This window comes from Nicotiana tomentosiformis, chromosome 4 (genome assembly GCF_000390325.3).
Source record: "Nicotiana tomentosiformis chromosome 4, ASM39032v3, whole genome shotgun sequence".
In the NCBI taxonomy this organism is placed as follows: Eukaryota; Viridiplantae; Streptophyta; class Magnoliopsida; order Solanales; family Solanaceae; genus Nicotiana; species Nicotiana tomentosiformis.
The window spans coordinates 112,105,518-112,122,872 of NC_090815.1; the positions used below are offsets into that span (position 1 = coordinate 112,105,518).

General features: G+C 33.6%; 1 protein-coding gene across 1 annotated transcript; it reads left to right on the top strand.

The window, feature by feature from the left end:
* Positions 1–13,541: 13,541 nt before the first annotated feature.
* LOC104093427 (branched-chain-amino-acid aminotransferase 2, chloroplastic-like) lies at positions 13,542–16,697 on the top strand. The gene is made up of 8 exons (XM_009599167.4): positions 13,542–13,773; positions 14,250–14,302; positions 14,452–14,623; positions 14,707–14,883; positions 15,003–15,134; positions 15,306–15,404; positions 15,530–15,855; positions 16,448–16,697. Exons 1-8 carry the CDS (start codon positions 13,714–13,716, stop codon positions 16,560–16,562), a joined length of 1,134 nt encoding a protein of 377 aa, XP_009597462.1. The 5' UTR covers positions 13,542–13,713; the 3' UTR covers positions 16,563–16,697.
* The last annotated feature ends 658 nt before the right edge of the window (positions 16,698–17,355 follow it).

The following is a 17,355-nucleotide window of genomic DNA, read 5'->3' on the forward strand; positions in this document are numbered from 1 at the left end:
ATATATATATATATATATATATATATATATATATATATATAAATATTAATTAGGAAAATAACTTTATAAGCAAAGGTCATTACTTATTGTTTTTCTCTACTATTTTTCACGTTAAGTTGGACTCTATTTTTCTCTACTATTTTATTTTTATAAGATTTTAGAGATAGGTATTGCTAGAGTTAGATTAATACTAATTTACAGTGATGAAATGAAAGATCAATTTTAATTTAAAACTATGAGCCTTCCTTGTTTACCAAAAAAAAAAAAAAAATCCAATTTTATTTTAATAGATTTAGAAATAAATATGGTGGAGTTAGATATATTTTTCTTTATTATGAAGGAAAGACATATTAGTTTTAATTAAAAAAGAAACTACAAAAAATGTATTTTTTATTACTATGAAGTTCACGTTTAAGAAGGAAACATTTGAGACTACATGCGCCCAAAATATAAGCTAGACATGATACTTATAAACTTGTGGGAAGGCAAAAGTTAAATTTATGTAATTCCAAATTATAACAATTCTTTTTTCACCTTTTCTGACGATGGTCTAAATGGAATTCACATTAATTAAACATTCTCCATATACAACTAACAATGAATAAAAGCTACTAATAATATAATCTTACCTTAAGATATTTATGTTAAACTCATACATATTGCTAAATATTCAAAAAATAAATTGTCTCATTCAAGTACTTTCTTTGTATATTTAAATATTATTTTCTCTAAATAAAAGTATTCGATGTAAAAGATGACAACCTAAATTATACTTTTAAGTTTAAAGGTAAATCTACGTATAAAAGATCATTAGCATTCTAAGTGTTTCTTTGCTTGTTTAACATATACATAACCAACAACAGTGAGCACATAATGTTTGACTATATTTAAATTTTTATCACCTTCTACTATGTAAATATTTTTAGAAATTTAATATATATATTTTTAGCTTTGTTAAATATTTTTTATATAGGGTAAAAATTAATAATAATTTAAAAGGTCAATTACTACTATTAGTATTATTTTTATTTTTATCTTTATTTTTAAATAAAATGAATTAAAAAATCAAAAATAAATAAATTTTTTTAAAAAAATTTCGGATGGGAATTAAAAAATAGGAAAAGTATAAATATAAAAAAAAAAGTAAAAGTAAAAGTAGGTAAAAATTGTTTAATAAAAAAAGTAAAAGAAAGTGGAAAATTAAAAAAATAAAAGTAAAAGAATGTGAAAATTTAAAAAAATAAAAAGTAAAATAAAGTTGGAATTAAAAAATAAAAGTAAGGGTATCTGATTTTTTTTAATAAAAAGTAAAAGTAAGTGAAAATTTAAAAAAAAAAGAAAAGTAAAATAAGTGGGAAATAAAAAAAGAAAAGTAAAAAGAATGGGTTTTTAAATATATTAAAGGTAAAAAAGTGAGAAATTAAAAAATAAAAGTAAAGGAAAGTGGGGAATTATTTTTCTAAAAAAATAAGAAAAATGGGAAGTGGAAGTTCTTTTTAATTAAAAATAAAATAAATAAAAAATAAATCTAAAAATTATGAATTTTTTCGATAAATAGAAGAGAAATGTGAGGAGAAAAAGGATGGGGAGAAGGAAAAAAAAGAGGGAGAAGGGAATTGAGAGAATTTTATTTTTCTTCTTCTAGGATAAGAGAATTTTTACTTGTGTCATTCTTTCTTCGGCTTTCTTTCGAAAAATCCAGCAATTCATTACCTAAACTCCAACCCCGAACCAACTAGAAACCAAGCTAAAAAGCACCACAAAAACAAGCCGAAAACCCAGCGATACAGTCCCATTTTGTATAGAAAATAACAACTCCAAAATTGAGTCGTCGAGTTCGAGCTCCATTTGTCGATTTTGGTCAAGGCTCTATTTACCACCTTGTCCATTGTCCAAGCTTCAAAACAGTATTGTAAATGTCCATTTCTCTCATCATTGTTTTATTAAGATATTATGCTTGAATATATAATTTGATCTTATTTAGATTTATGAAGATTGAAATGCTTTTTTTCTGTATTAATTGTTAGGTCTCATTAGCTTTTGTTAATTTTTGTCACTTTCTTGATGATTAACATGAAGATTGATAAAAAACATGATTTTTGGGCACGTAGTGAATGTTTGAACTTTGGGGATAAAATCTATGTCTGCTAGTTGAAATTGAAAAATGAGGTTTGGACTTAAAAAAATAATGATTGGGCCCGGTGGTTAGGCTTTGCTTAATGAAACATGTACTACTGCAATTGACTAGTTGATAGGGGAGTAGCTTGATGAACTAGTAACTGGGCATACTCATTAATTGACTTTAAAGGGCCAATTGTACTACGATCTAATTTAATTTATCTGGTCCAAAATAGTTTCTGTCAGGCCCAATTTAGTAAGAGCAAAAGCTGACCCATTTTTCACAATTGATTTCCATAGCTCTTGACCTTACACAGATCTCAAACCCGTAAGGAAAAATAAATCATGAACACGTGCTAGTTGCTTTAGGCGCGATTAATAAATCATCGTGACTATGGGTATGGTTCCCGTGGCATGGTCACGATACGTAAACCCCAACTCAAGTGCGCATTTCACGCGACTTGACTTCAACTTCGAATAATAATAAAAATAAATATGTTGTAAATCACGGGTGCGTTTCACGTGACGCGATTCACAATATGTACAAAAATAAATAAGTTTGCGACATCGCGACTTGTTCAAATAAGTTTCATAAATAATTAAAAGCGGTTAAAAGGAATAAAAATACACATATAGGTTTAAAACATGTATTAAATCAGATAAATAGGCCAATTATTAATAGTTGAGCGACCGTGCTAAAATCACGAAATTCGGGAGTGCCTCACACCTTCTCTCGGGTTAACAGAATTTTTTACCCGGGATTCTGTGTTTGCAGACCATAAATAAGAGTCAAATTTCCTTGATTTGGGATTCTAAAATAAATCGGTGACTTGGGACATCATAAATTATTTCAAGTGGCGACTCTAAATAAATAAATAATCCCATTTCGAATAATGTCACTTAAATTGGAAAAACTCCCTATCCCCTCGGGAAAAAGCAGGTGTGACAGCTCTGGCGACTCCGCTGGGGATCGAACCCAGAATATCTGGTTCAGGGTTCAGGGTTCAGAATTCGAGCTTAGAATAACTATTATGCTTGGCTTTCTTATGATTGTCTGTTTTTTTACGTGTTTGAACCTAATGTGCTAAATGCCGCTTTTTACCGCTTTAATATTATTTGAACTGTATATAAACTGTTACGAAACCCTCTTCTCTCTGAGTCTTCTGAATCTTCTGGGAAGCGTGCGCTTCGCGTGGCTTCTTTTCTGTTAGAGTCATATCTCAATTTTAGAACGAGGTTCGGATAAGTTGCAAAGCCGGTGAAGCTTTTGTATTTCCGGTATGCTGCCCCCCGCCCCTCCCTCGAGTTGTCCGCTCGGGTAAGCCAGGTCTAGAACAATACACCCAGGTTTTAAATTTAGAATAACATAGCCACATGCCGAATCCCTAGTAGGAACGTTTGTTTGCATCACGTGCATTTGACTTTGGGGACTCAACACAAGGGTTGGGTCCGTCTAGGACAGGTGTACCCAAATTAAAAGACCATCCTGATGCATCTTACGTGCTACTTGTGCATTTGTTTGTTTCGGCTTGCATGTTGACTGGCTTCTAGAATAGGGAAAGAAAATCAAAAAAAAGAAAGAAAGAGTGAGAATAGGTATTTGAAAATTCCGAAACTCTGCCGAAAAAGAGAGAAAGAAATAAGCCAATATTTCCAAAAAGTCATGTGTCCCCCGGTTCTGAAAAACTGACCGAACTACGCGGGTCTGATTCTCACCGGCTGTGAGATACATAGGCAAACCTCATCGGTTCCGGCCCCAATTTTCGAAAAATAAAATTCAAAAATATTTTTCCCTTTCCTTAATTCCATCTTTAGAATTCTTTCCTTATAAAATCAAAAAAAAAATTCAAAAATATTTTCCTTTTTTTTTCGAAGTCTTTCATTCGATAAAAAAAGAACAAAAAAAATTCAAATCAAAATCCTAAATAGTTTCTTCCTTATTTAGAATTCTTTCCTTTAAAAAAAATTAAAATTTCATAAAAAGAAAAAACTCAATATATATATATATATATATATATATATATATATATTTAAAAGTCTTTATTAAAAGAAATGGGTCAGTCTATTCACGATCTTCTCGAACTACGTAAGATCTGATTCATGCGGCGTCATGATACGTAGGCAATCCCCATCGGATTCGATCATAGCCATTAAATAAACTGAGAAAGAAAAAAGAAAAGAAAAGAGTGAAAAAAAAGAAAAGAAAAAAAAAAAGAAAGCAAGAGTGAAAAATCCAAAAAGAGAACTCTGTGTCCAGAAAATAACGGAATATTTTTGTGAATATGCTGTCAAATGGTGCGAGCAAGCCGCCAGGGTAAAGCCTCAAATGGACGAAGCATAAATGGCTACGGTTTTTCTAAAGGCCCAAGAGGCGGACTACTTCCAGAACATGATGTCTGTAATGGGTAGATCGTTCGCCGAGGCTATCAAAATTGGGGAGATTGTCGAAAATAATTTTAAAAACGGGCCAAATTTTGAGTCATGCTGCCTTTAAGGCCACATCACAGGCCGTTCAGAGTGGTTCGGAGGATTTGATGAACAGAAATTGGAGAGATAAGGAATTTGATACGGCACTGAAGGCCCTTACAGCCCTTGCCGAGACAGAGGAAAAGCCAAAAACGGTCGCCAAGCCTGAAAGTTCCCTATCAGACAGGAGTCTCAGTAGCCAGTCTTGCTATCCTTTCTGCGTCCGGATTATCTCAGGATGTGATCCAGATGTTTTACTTTATTGTCTTACTTTCCGGTGTAAACCCGTCTATCTTTAAAATTCAAAAGAAAAATCAATCGAAACAAAAAAAAAATCAAATGAAATTAATATTTCATTGTCGGGGAATGTCTCTTTTCTTAATTTTGTCACTTCTCTTATTCTTTTTTTCAGTTATGTTAAATGCAGATTTCAATAACATGGCATGCTTGCGGACTTCATGCCCCGATCCTAAAACGCTGTCAGACTTCGAAATAATGAATCAAGAATCAGAATGCAATGAAGATAGGTTTAAGGAAATAAAATAAAGAATCGAAAAAGCTAAAGGAAAATTGGTTTCAGGTTGGAAAGGTCCATACATTATACAAGAGTACTGCCAAAAGAGAGCGGTGTACTTGGGACACATTGAAGAAAATGTCCCTGAAATAACTGTCAATACAGGTGCACTCAAAAAGTACTATATTGGATCCATTATATAGCATTAATGTTCTCCGGTTGGGATGAAGAAGGCTTTCTTTCTCACTATCCAGACATTTAACCCTTTGCAAACCCTTTTGAGCCGGTTCCCATTCTTTGATTACCCTCATTGGAACACGGAAGTCATTATTGAAAAATAGAATGAATGAAAAAAGAAAAAAAATGAAAAGAGAAGAAAAATAAATATACAAAAAAAAGGAAGAGAAGACAAATAAAATGAAATAAAAAATGAAAAAGAAAAGAGAAAAAAGGAAAGGAAAAAGAAAGAGAAGAAACCAAAACAGAAAAGAAAACCAAAACAAAAGAGAATCAAAAACAAAGTTCTCGTCCTTGAACTACGTTCGACTTGATTCCGAAAAGATACGTAGGCAGCCTCTCTCTCGGGTTCAGTCATACCAAAATAAAAACCCAAATTTCCCCTAAAGTGAAACTAGGGCAGATGTTATAATGGTTTGGCGATGGTTTTGTCTGAAAGGTTCCAAAGTTGTAATTCAATCCAAATCCTTTTTACCTAAATACTTTTCAAGCCCTTCCGATCAATCGGCAAAGAGATTCAAAATGGGAGGATATAGTTACCCGGATCTGATACAACAAAATGAGAGAAATAAAATGAGAGAGTCTTATCGGTGAAAATCCTCACGGGCACCGTAAGGCGATGGTAAGCAGAGAAATTCGAAAATGAGAGAGTCTTATTAGTGAAAACTCGCAAAGAGCACTATAAGGCGATGGTGAAAAGAGAAATGAGAGAGGCCAGATGGTGAAAACCTGCAAAGGGCGCCACTGATCGAAAAGAAGATCCTCACAGTCACTGGCATCGACACAGTCCTGGGCATAGTTTCTCAATCTCAAGGCAAGAGTTGTGATGAATTTCTGAGAGTTGGATGGTTTACACAGATCAAGCATCTAGTCCAAGAGGCATGTCATGTTCATTGAAGTCCGTATACACTACAGATAAGTCCTTCTTTCTTTTCCCCAAAAGGGATACCTCTTGTCTAAATTCATTTGTCCATTCCATTGTTTGCTTTACTTTGAATGCTTTTCGGTTTAACTCTGTTTCGAAACTAAGACAAAGAAGGGAAGGCAAGACTGATTTACAGGGTTCTCACTTGATACAAGCCAGTATGCAAAAGAAAAGGCACCCAATCTTGGCAGGGGCATCAAGTCGACTCCAACTGGCCATGTTGGCCGATGTTTCAAAATCAAAAACTATTGAAAGAAAAAATTCAAAGTCAAATGCCCATAAGGGCAAAATAAAAGTTGAAAAGTTTAAGTCCCATGTGACTAACCATCATGGAAAAGTCCGGAAAAGCCAGAGGTTATCCTAGGTTAGAAATGCAATCGATATTGAGGAAACAACTAGTTGTAGCTGAAAGGGCCGAGACCAAGTGACTGAAACAATCAAGGACACAAAACCAACTACCGTTTTAAACTGACAAATTGTTCTTTGTTTGAACCACAAGAAATAGGTGCAATACAAAGCAACCTTGCAAGAAGCAGGTGCAACCAAAACGAAACGCGTAGAGACTAAAATAGCTCTGCAGCAACAACCACTCCAAAAAAGGGAAGTCTTCTCCAAAATTCTTTCCCGGATTTTACTCATTCTCTTAAATAAAAGAAAAAAAAACAATTCAAAATCATGCTAGTATAGGGTCTCCAATCCCTAGTATGCTTTTCCAACATAGGGTCTCCACTCCCTAGTTGATATTTTTAGACATAGGGTCTCCACTCCCTAGTCTGCTTTTCCAGCATAGGGTCTTCACTCCCTAGTTGATGCCTTTAGACATAGGGTCTCCACTCCCTAGTCGCTTTTCCAACATAGAGTCTACACTCCTTAGTTGATGTTTTTAGACATAGGGTCTCCACTCCCTAGTCGCTTTTCCAATATAGGGTCTCCACTCCCTAGTTGATATTTTAAGACATAGGGTCTCCACTCCCTAGTCGCTTTTCCAACATAGGGTCTCCACTCCCTAGTTGATGATTTTTAGACATAGGGTCTCCACTCCCTAGTCACTTTTCCAACATAGGGTTTCCACTCCCTAGTTGATGATTTTTGGACATAGGGTCTCCACTGCCTAGTCTCTTTTCCAACATAGGGTCTCTACTCCCTAGTTGATGATATTTTAGACATAAGGTCTCCACTCTCTAGTCCCTTTTCCAACATAGGGTCTCCACTCCCTAATTGATGTTATTTTAGACATAGGGTCTCCACTTTCTAGTTGATGTTATTTTAGATATAGGGTATCCACTCCTAAGTCTTCTTTCCAACATAGGGTCTCCATTCCCTAGTTGATGTTATTTTAGACATAGGGTCTCCACTCCCTAGTTGATGATTTTTAGACATAGGGTCTCCACTCCCTAATCACTTTTCCAACATAGGGTCTTCACTCCCTAATTGATAATTTTTAGACATAGGGTCTCCACTCCCTAGTCTCTTTTCCAATATAGGGTCTCCACTCCCCAGTTGATGATATTTTAGACATAGGGTCTCCACTCCCTAATTGATGTTATTCTAGACATATGGTCTCCACTCCCTAGTTGATATTATTTTAGATATAGGGTATCCACTCCCTAGTCTTCTTTCCAACATAGGTCTCCACTCCCTAGTTGATGTTATTTTACACATAGGGTCTCCACTCCCTAGTCTCTTTTCCAATATAGGGTGTCCACTCCCTAGTTGATATTATTTTAGATATAGGGTATCCACTCCCTAGTCTCTTTTCCAACATAGGGTCTCCACTCCCTAGTTGATGTTATTTTAGACATAGGGTCTCCACTCCCTAGTCGCCTTTCCAACATAGGGTCTCCACTCCATAGTTGATGTTATTTTAGACATAGGGTTTCCACTCCTTGTTCTCCTTTCCAACATAGAGTATTCACCCCCTAGTTGATTTGATCTTAAATGCAGGGTACACCACTCCCTGATATATTTGCCAATATAGGGTATCCCATTCCCTGGCTACATTTTCCCAACATAAGGTACACCAATCCTTAGTTGAGACATACTTTTGACAATAAAGGAACACCATCCAAAAAACAAACATGACTTTTTCGGGGTACACTACTCCCAACCTTTTATTGCTTTCAATAAAGAAGTAGATTAAAATTTTGTTACAATAACTCACGAATTTTTCCCAGTGCAAACTGGGGCAGAAAAATTTCGTTCGTTTGTTTGTTTTGCTGTCTGAGTAGGTTTTACCTCGAGGCACAGGGTTCTAGATGACCAAAAGAAGAAGTCTCAATTTAGAATAAAAGAAAAGAAAACATAAGTGAATCTAAAATGCAAAGCAGTTGAAAAGATATGGAATGCTCAAGACAAGACTGAAGCCACGAGCATTGGAGTCCCGTTTTGATTAGAAGAAGCTATAGAACAATGAACTGGAACCCACAGCTAGTGAGCATCAAGGTTTAGATCAGAATCTGCATGAAGAACCAGTCAAGACTCAAGATCAAGTTTCAAAAGACTCATAGATAAGAATCTTGTAACTCCTAACTGATAGGCTTGCTTAGTTTTTTTTTATTTTGATATAATAGCAGGACAGCGGACCGGAGCCTCGACAGAACCTCATACGACTCCTCAACTCATCATTCCACCATTCTCCTTGAACTACACGCGACCTGATTCCCCTATAACTCGGGATGTGTAGGCTGTCCAAAACCAGGACTCGGTTGCACCGTATCTTTTATTTCTTTTCCTTTTGAATAATAGTTTGGTCAAAAATTAGTCACATGATTCACCTAGTCTTTGCCTAAAAACTCTTCATGTTTCCAAGCAAAGAGGGGCAGTTGTGAGCACCTAATTTTTGACTATATTTGAATTTTTATCACCTTCTACTATGTAAATATTTTCAGAAATTTAATATATATTTTTTTAGCTTTGTCACATGTTTTTTATATAGGGTAAAAATTAATAATAATTTAAAAGGTCAATTATTACTATTAGTATTATTTTTATTTTTATTTTTATTTTTATCTTTATTTTTAAATAAAATGAATTAAAAAACCGAATATAAATTTTTTTAAATTTTTTTTGGATGGAAATTAAAAAATAGAAAAAGTAGAAATATAAAATTAAAAAGTAAAAGTAAAAGTAGGTAGAAATTGTTTAATAAAAAAAGTAAAAGAAAGTGAAAAATTAAAAAAATAAAAGTAAAAGAATGTGAAAATTTAAAAAAATGAAAAGTAAAATAAAGTTGGAATTAAAAAATAAAAGTAAGGCTCTCTGATTTTTTTTAATAAAAAGTAAAAGTAAGTAAAAATTAAAAAAAAAGAAAGTTAAAATAAGTGGAAAATAAAAAAAGAAAAGTAAAAAAATGGGATTTTAAATATATTAAAGGTAAAAAAGTGAGAAATTAAAAATGAAAGTAAAGGAAAGTGGGGAATTATTTTTCTAAAAAAATAAGAAAAATGGGAAGTGGAAATTCTTTTTAATTAAAAAAATAAAAAATAAATCTAAAAATTATGAATTTTTTTCTATAAATAAAAGAGAAATGTGAGGATAAAAAGGATGGGGAGAAGGAAAAAAAAGAGGAAGAAGGAAATTGAGAGAATTTTATTTTTCTTCTTTTAGGATAAGGGAATTTCTACTTGTGTCATTCTTTCTTCGGCTTTCTTTCGAAAAATTCAGCAATTCATCACCTAAACTCCAGCCCCGAACCAACTGGAAACCAAGCTAAAAAGCACCATAAAAACGAGCCGAAAACCCAGCGAAACAGTCCCATTTTGTATAGAAAACAACAACTCCAAAGTTGAGTCGTCGAGTTCGAGCTCCATTTGTCGATTTTGGTCGAGGCTCCATTTACATCCTTATCCATTGTCCAAGCTTCAAAACAGTCTTGTAAAGGTCCATTTCTCTCATCATTATTTTATTAAGATATTATGTTTGAATATATAATTTGATCTTATTTAGATTCATGAAGATTGAAATGCTTTTTTTTTTTTTCTGTATTAATTGTTAGGTCTCATTAGCTTTTGTTAATTTTTGTCACTTTCTTGATGATTAACATGAAGATTGATAAAAAACATGATTTTTGGGCACGTAGTGAATGTTTGAACTTTGGGGATAAAATCTATGTCTGCTAGTTGAAATTGAAAAATGAGGTTTGGACTTAAAAAAATAATAATTGGGCCCGGTGGTTAGGCTTTGCTTAATAAAACATGTACTACTGCAATTGACTAATTGATAGGGGAGTAGCTTGATAAACTAGTAACTAGGCATACTCATTAATTGGCTTTAAATGGCCCATTGTACTACGATCCAATTTAATTTATCTGGTCAAAAATAGTTTCTGTCAGGCCCAATTTAATAAGAGCAAAAGCTGACCAATTTTCCACAATTAATTTTCATAGCTCTTGACCTTACACAGATCTCAAACCCGTAAGGAAAAACAAATCATGAACACGTGCTAGTTGTTTTAGGCGCGATTAATAAATCATCGTGACTATGGGTATGATTCCCATGGCATGGTCACAATACGTAAACCCCAATTCAAGTGCGCGTTTCACGCGACTTGACTTCAACTTCGAATAATAACAAAAATAAACATGTTGTGAATAGCGGGTGCATTTCACGTGACGTGATTCGCAATATGTACAAAATCAAATGAGTTTGCGACATCACGACTTGTTCAAATAAGTTTCATAAATAATTAAAAGCGGTTAAAAAGAATAAAAATGTACATATAGGTTTAAAACATGTATTAAATCAGATAACTAGGCCAATTATTAATAGTTGAGCGACCGTGCTAAAACCACGGAACTCGGAAGTGCCTCATACCTTATCTCGGGTTAACAGAATTCCTTACCCAGTCTTCTGTGACCATAAATAAGAGTCAAATTTCCTCGATTTGGGATTCTAAAATAAATCGGTGACTTGTGACACCATAAATTACTCCAAGTGACGACTCTGAATAAATAAATAATCTCATTTCGAATAATGTCAATTAAATTGGAAAAACTCCTATCCCCTCGAGAAAAAGGAGGCGTGACAACAACTATCTTTAATCAGTTTCTAACATCGGGTACCGCAAATGAATCATGTACTCCAACTATTGGAACACTTACAACTGACGGTTAGTATGAACATTACGCTTCAATGATAGTGTTTACCATTTCTTCTGTTTGTGGCACTTAGAGTTGTTTCCAATATGCAGGTCGGAATAAGAAAAGTATGGCTAATCTTAACTGACTACGCTCAGAATATGTTCCATTAAAGAAAATTTCACACTGTACATTCTGCTATGCAAAAGAAATTCAGTATGAATCACCTGAATTTTGTTGTAATAATGGTACAGTCAAGTTAACCGCTCACCGAATTTTAGTTACGTTGAAAAATTTATATCTAAAAAATTATGCAGAAAGCAAGCACTTCCAAATGTACAATAGAACATATAACAATCTATTTGCATTTACTTCACTTGGTGTCAGTTATGACAAAGATTAAGCCAAAACAATCGTGGTATCTACTTATGAAAAGCTTGTATTTTATCATCTTTTCTTAAATAATTGGTTGGAATACTCCATTCATAATTTCCCCCAATTTTATCATGGCAATGAAATAAAATTACATGATAGGCAATGTGTAAAGCAAAGACTCATATGGGACCCATATCTCCATAAAAGCTTTTGGAAACTACAGTGATAAGCTTCGGCCAATCAATTGCTCCATTTTAAATGAATTACCCAAACGCCCTTGATGTGCCAAGCAGACATGATGACCTCCCGTGTGCTTATTCCTCTTATTAATAGTTAGAATTAGAATATATATCGATCAAGGTTTGGGAATGGCGTACCACCCCATATCAACTTAATAGATTTGCCCGTGATTTTGACTTTCCTACTTTTTTCAAGCAAGTTATATATAACTTAAACTCGTGTGTTATGTTATTGCACGGTTAAAATAAAATAAATTGGAAAGCATTTTTATGAAATAGATGTTGAAGCGCATTAATATGATCGTTGCTCTCTATTTTTTACCCAAAGTGAAGACTAGCACCAATAGATTCATTAATTATTTGTCATTATTCACCTGGATTGGTTGGACTGACCCAATTTCTAGAGCGATTCCAAATATTTAAACGTTTTTGGCATTTTCGGAGTATTTAAATTTGCTACGAAAGAATTGGCATTATTTTCTTTGTTTTAGAAATTAATAAAATAGCGCCATCAAGCAGTTACGTAAGTATTTTGAAGACAATTATGTGTCAAAACCAAAACGCTACAACGTAACTCTCAGCTTATTTCGTCGCCAATCAATTTTTTTTAACTATCAAATATTTGAAATTTAATAATTTGATTTGGTTGCATGCGTGCCAAGTAGATAATTATGAAGAGTAAACTGCTTTCTATAAAAAGAAAAATCTTATAATTCGAATTCAAAACATCTTATTAAGGTTGAAGAGATTCAAATCAATCTATCACGTCTCCTTGTGGTTTCACACAATCAACTAGACATAAGTAAGGTAGTCATCGAATTAGAGGTTTCCATTTTAACTTTGTTATCTTTTACTCGTATATGTATTTATCACATAATAGAAAAATTCTTAACTTAGAGAAATTTATGGCAAACTATTCCTTTTCTTCTTTTTCTTTTATCAAAAGTTTAAAACCCAGAATAGACCTTTTCAAATTGCTTCGAGAAAAATATATTCGTCACCAAACTAATAAATAGATGACATATATCTTTACATATGCTTCCATCAGTTAATCATAGTTAACTAATGTCTCTTTTCAATGTTAATATATGTTTGAGCTAGTTCGTGCATCTCGACTATATACCACTAGGCACTTGTTGGTTGTTACCTTTTATCAGTATAAATATCGGATAACTCTATCTTTCAAGGCTTAAACAAATAAATAAAAAAATTATACTTAACATTTTTTTTGTCTTGGCTAAGAATTGTATCTTGATATCCGTGATTTTTACCTAAGTATATTACTTAATTATGATTAACTAATATAGTAATTTAGTATAACTACTAAGTGTGAATAAATATTTTTCAATCTCGCCTCCTCAACCCCCAACAACCCCTCTCTTTCAACTTTTAAAGTTCCTATTATAGTGGAATAGGGAGGATTTGATTGACAGCCTGGTTACTCGTGTCCGATAAACAATACGGATTAGGGAGTACGACATTTCTCTTTCCTTAGACCCTTTCTTTTTGTTTTCCTTTTTTTTGGGTCTCTGCTAATTTTTGGCGTTTTCTTCGCTTCTCTCATCTATTATAAACAACAAACACGCATCTCTTTTTATCAAAATCACAACTAACTCTCGCAAAAAATCTTGCTTTACAATTGATATCCTACATTCATTTCTTGCTTTACACAGAAGTTTTATCTTTGCCTCTGCTTTGCTCCCTATTAAAACTAATTTTTGAAACTTCGCGGGAAGAGATCAAACTAATTTTGTTTCTGCAAACATGATTCGAGGGGCTGCAATTTTTCGTAAATTATATCAATCTTCAGCTTTATCTTCAAAGGTTTGTCATGCATTTAATTGCTCCTCGCATGCTGTACTTTAAGCTCTATTCATCTTTTTGGAATTCGGAAACATTTTTCAGAAGAAATTTTGTCCCATTATCCAACACTCTTTAAGATTAAAACTATTTCATAATACTTTAAACTTTGTCTCCCTCTTAATGAAAAATATTTTTTATTAAGCATTTTTGTTTTGTTTCATAACAAACACACCCTTATAACCTTCCCCCGATGGCAAATTAATTAGGACACAATCACACACAAAGAAAATAGAACAAAAAAAGTTAACACAAGAAATTAACGAGGTTCTGCCTAATCCTCAGAAAGAATCAGAGATAGTTTTTCATTATGAATGAAAAGAAATAGAAGGATATAATTCAAGCCACGAATAACATATACTTCACATAGAATGCATAAAAAGATATTAATGATATACCATAAGATTTGATCGCATACTTTTTTCTAATTGCATTTGCAGGTTACAGCAAGATACTATACAGCTCAGGCTGCTACACAGCCTGTATTTTACAGGTAAATTACAGTTGATATATATCAGCAACTCAATATCTTAGAATGAGTCTTAGAATTTTTCTCACTTTGGCAAAAAATTAATCAGTCAACTCAAAACAGAGTTAGCAACATTTGAATTCTACAAAATTAATTCGTTGATGTGATTTCAGTGATGACGAATCTGCGGATATTGACTGGGATAATCTTGGATTCCATTTGATGCAAACTGATTACATGTACGTAACAAAGAGCTCTGAAGACGGAACTTTTAGACAAGGACAGCTTAATCGTTATGGGAATATCCAATTAAGCCCCTCTGCTGGTGTATTGAACTATGGACAAGTAAATTATTTAAAATTTGGCCAAAAGTTTAACACAGCCAAATCATTTGAAAAGTAATCTCACAAGTATTTTTGTCCAAACAGGGTTTGTTTGAAGGTACAAAAGCGTATAGAAGAGAGGACGGGCGGATATTTCTATTTCGCCCTCATCAGAATGCAATCAGAATGCAGTTTGGTGCAGAAAGAATGTGCATGGCTTCCCCTACCACTGATCAATTTGTCGATGCTGTTAAGCAAACGGCTCTCGCCAACAAGCGTTGGGTAACTATTAGTTGTTATTTATAGCAGAACCTGTCCCTTTTAGTGTTTGGAATTATTGATTATCTCATTTGGTTACGTTGGAGTATTAATTTTAATTTGTACTAATTGAAAATGTGCAGATTCCTCCTCCTGGAAAAGGGTCTCTTTATATAAGGCCTCTGTTAATAGGGAGTGGACCTATTTTGGGTTTGGCTCCAGCACCTGAGTACACTTTCCTTGTCTATGCCTGCCCTGTGGGTAATTATTTCAAGGTGAGTTCATTTAAAATCAATTAATACAGTTGACTTTCAGGTGATTGTATTAAACTTTTAGACATATATACTACTAGTATCTCTTTATAAAGTATAAGACCTCAGAGTATTGCATATACTACTATTTAATTTCATTAAGTAAAATTTTTATTGAATGCATTGCAATTGTAGCAAGGAACAGCGCCATTGAACTTGTATGTAGAGGAAGACGTTCATCGTGCCTCGCGTGGTGGAGCTGGTGGAGTGAAAAGCATTACTAACTATGCTCCTGTAAATATGCATCCCTTCTTTTTCTTGAATACATATCAATAAATAGGAGTACTTACTAATTATGATGTTAAAATCGTCGATGTAAATAAGTACTCAAATTAAAGTTGTATGGATTTTTAATGTAGGTATTAAAAGCGATGAAGAATGCAAAGGAGAAAGGATATTCAGATGTACTATATCTTGACGCAGTAAATAAAAAATATATTGAAGAGGTCTCTTCTTGTAATATTTTCCTTGTTAAGGGAAATGTAGTTTCAACTCCAATCGCCAAAGGAACTATTCTTGAAGGGGTGACTCGAAAAAGCATTATGGAAATTGCACTTGATCTAGGTTACACCGTTGAAGAACGTTTAATTGAAGCTGATGAATTAATTACTGCTAATGAAGTATTCTGTACGGGAACTGCAGTTGGTGTTGCTCCTGTGGGAAGTATTACTTACAAAGGCCAAAGGTAAAATTCTTCATTAACAAATCAGGACTAACCACTTTTCAGCCCTATAATTAAATTGTCATATATGGAGTTTCAAATTCCACGGGTGAAACTTCGTGACAATATCCTAGAGTTTCACCTGTTGAATTTGAAACTCTATGACAGTGACTATTTTTGAATTTTTGTAGGGGTTAAAAAGTGGTCGTTCATCCATTTATGAACTTCAACCAAAATACTCACATGCATTTCAATAGACAAATAAGAAAACATGTCCTTTGGCGAATTAATATAAATAGCTACCCACCCAATCACTTAAACTAAAAATAGCAAACAGATATATAATCTACATATAATATATGTATAATCGTGTATAATCGGCATATAATCTATGTATATCGCCTTGAAAAAGTAAACAGAGAATCCAACCGGCTATTTTTGTAAAGATACCAGTTCAATGATGTTTAGTCAGCGCCGAAGACTGTTTTCTCGGATCTTTCGGAATTTTTTAGTTCAAATATAAAGGGATCAAATGTTATTGTTACTTGATTGCCACCTTTTTTCACATTCCTTCTCAATATTGAAAGATTTGATACTTGTGTTTTTGCTGGTGCAGGATTGAGTATAAAATAAGCTCAGATCTAACGTGCAAGCAATTTTATTCGAGATTAGTAGGGATTCAAAGAGGTGTTATCGCCGATGAAAGGAACTGGATCGTTGAGATTGAATGATCTATTTTTAGCTATTCTTTCTGTGATCATATTAGTGCAGGATCGAGCAAGTTGTATATGATAATCAACAATATGGTACTAAAAATCTTTGATGCTTTATGAAATTATACGAGCGATTGTTGCAACAATGATAAACTATTACGTTTTAGTTCCATGGGAGTTTTGGGTCGATTATCAATTCATAATTTAAGCTCATCCTGGTCCCAATGTTATGCGAGCTATTTTTATTTTCCAAAATTCAATCATATCTCTGTGCGTATTCTTATGATGCATGATTTGTTGGTCCTATTATTTAAATGTCATTAAAATGGGAACAAAATGCCAATAAGATGATAGTGATCTGGTGTGATAAATTAGTTGCAATGAATATAAAGTTGGCTCTTCGGCTATTTCTTGTTATGAATGCAAAAAATCAGGTGTCATGCGGAAGCTAGTAAGCAAATTTTGAACGACGATAAATCATACAACAAACGAAAAATATACCAAAAGAGAAACAAACATTTAACGTGGTTCGGTCAATTGACTTACGTCCACGGCGGAGATAAGCAATCCACTATATTAAAGAGAGTACAAAATATCGAGAGAACAACCTCACGAAGAGGCAAACACAAGTGACACACTATACTTGTGCCGTAAAGTTCTCTCCCTAAACAAGACTTTCAAACCCCATATAGGTTGCGGCCAGAACTAAACCCGACAAGATGAACTTGTCTTGAACCTCGCTCTAATACTACTTGTTAGGACCGAAATTAACAGGTGTCATCCATTACAAGGAGAGCTTTATTAATATCTT

Bases quoted from the DNA above. Each gene is read 5' to 3' on its own strand.
- LOC104093427 (XM_009599167.4), top strand. From the start codon at position 13,714: ATGATTCGAGGGGCTGCAATTTTTCGTAAATTATATCAATCTTCAGCT. The intron at 13,774-14,249 runs GTTTGTCATGCA...TTGCATTTGCAG, and splicing joins CTTCAGCTTTATCTTCAAAG to GTTACAGCAAGATACTATAC. The intron at 14,303-14,451 runs GTAAATTACAGT...ATGTGATTTCAG, and splicing joins ACACAGCCTGTATTTTACAG to TGATGACGAATCTGCGGATA.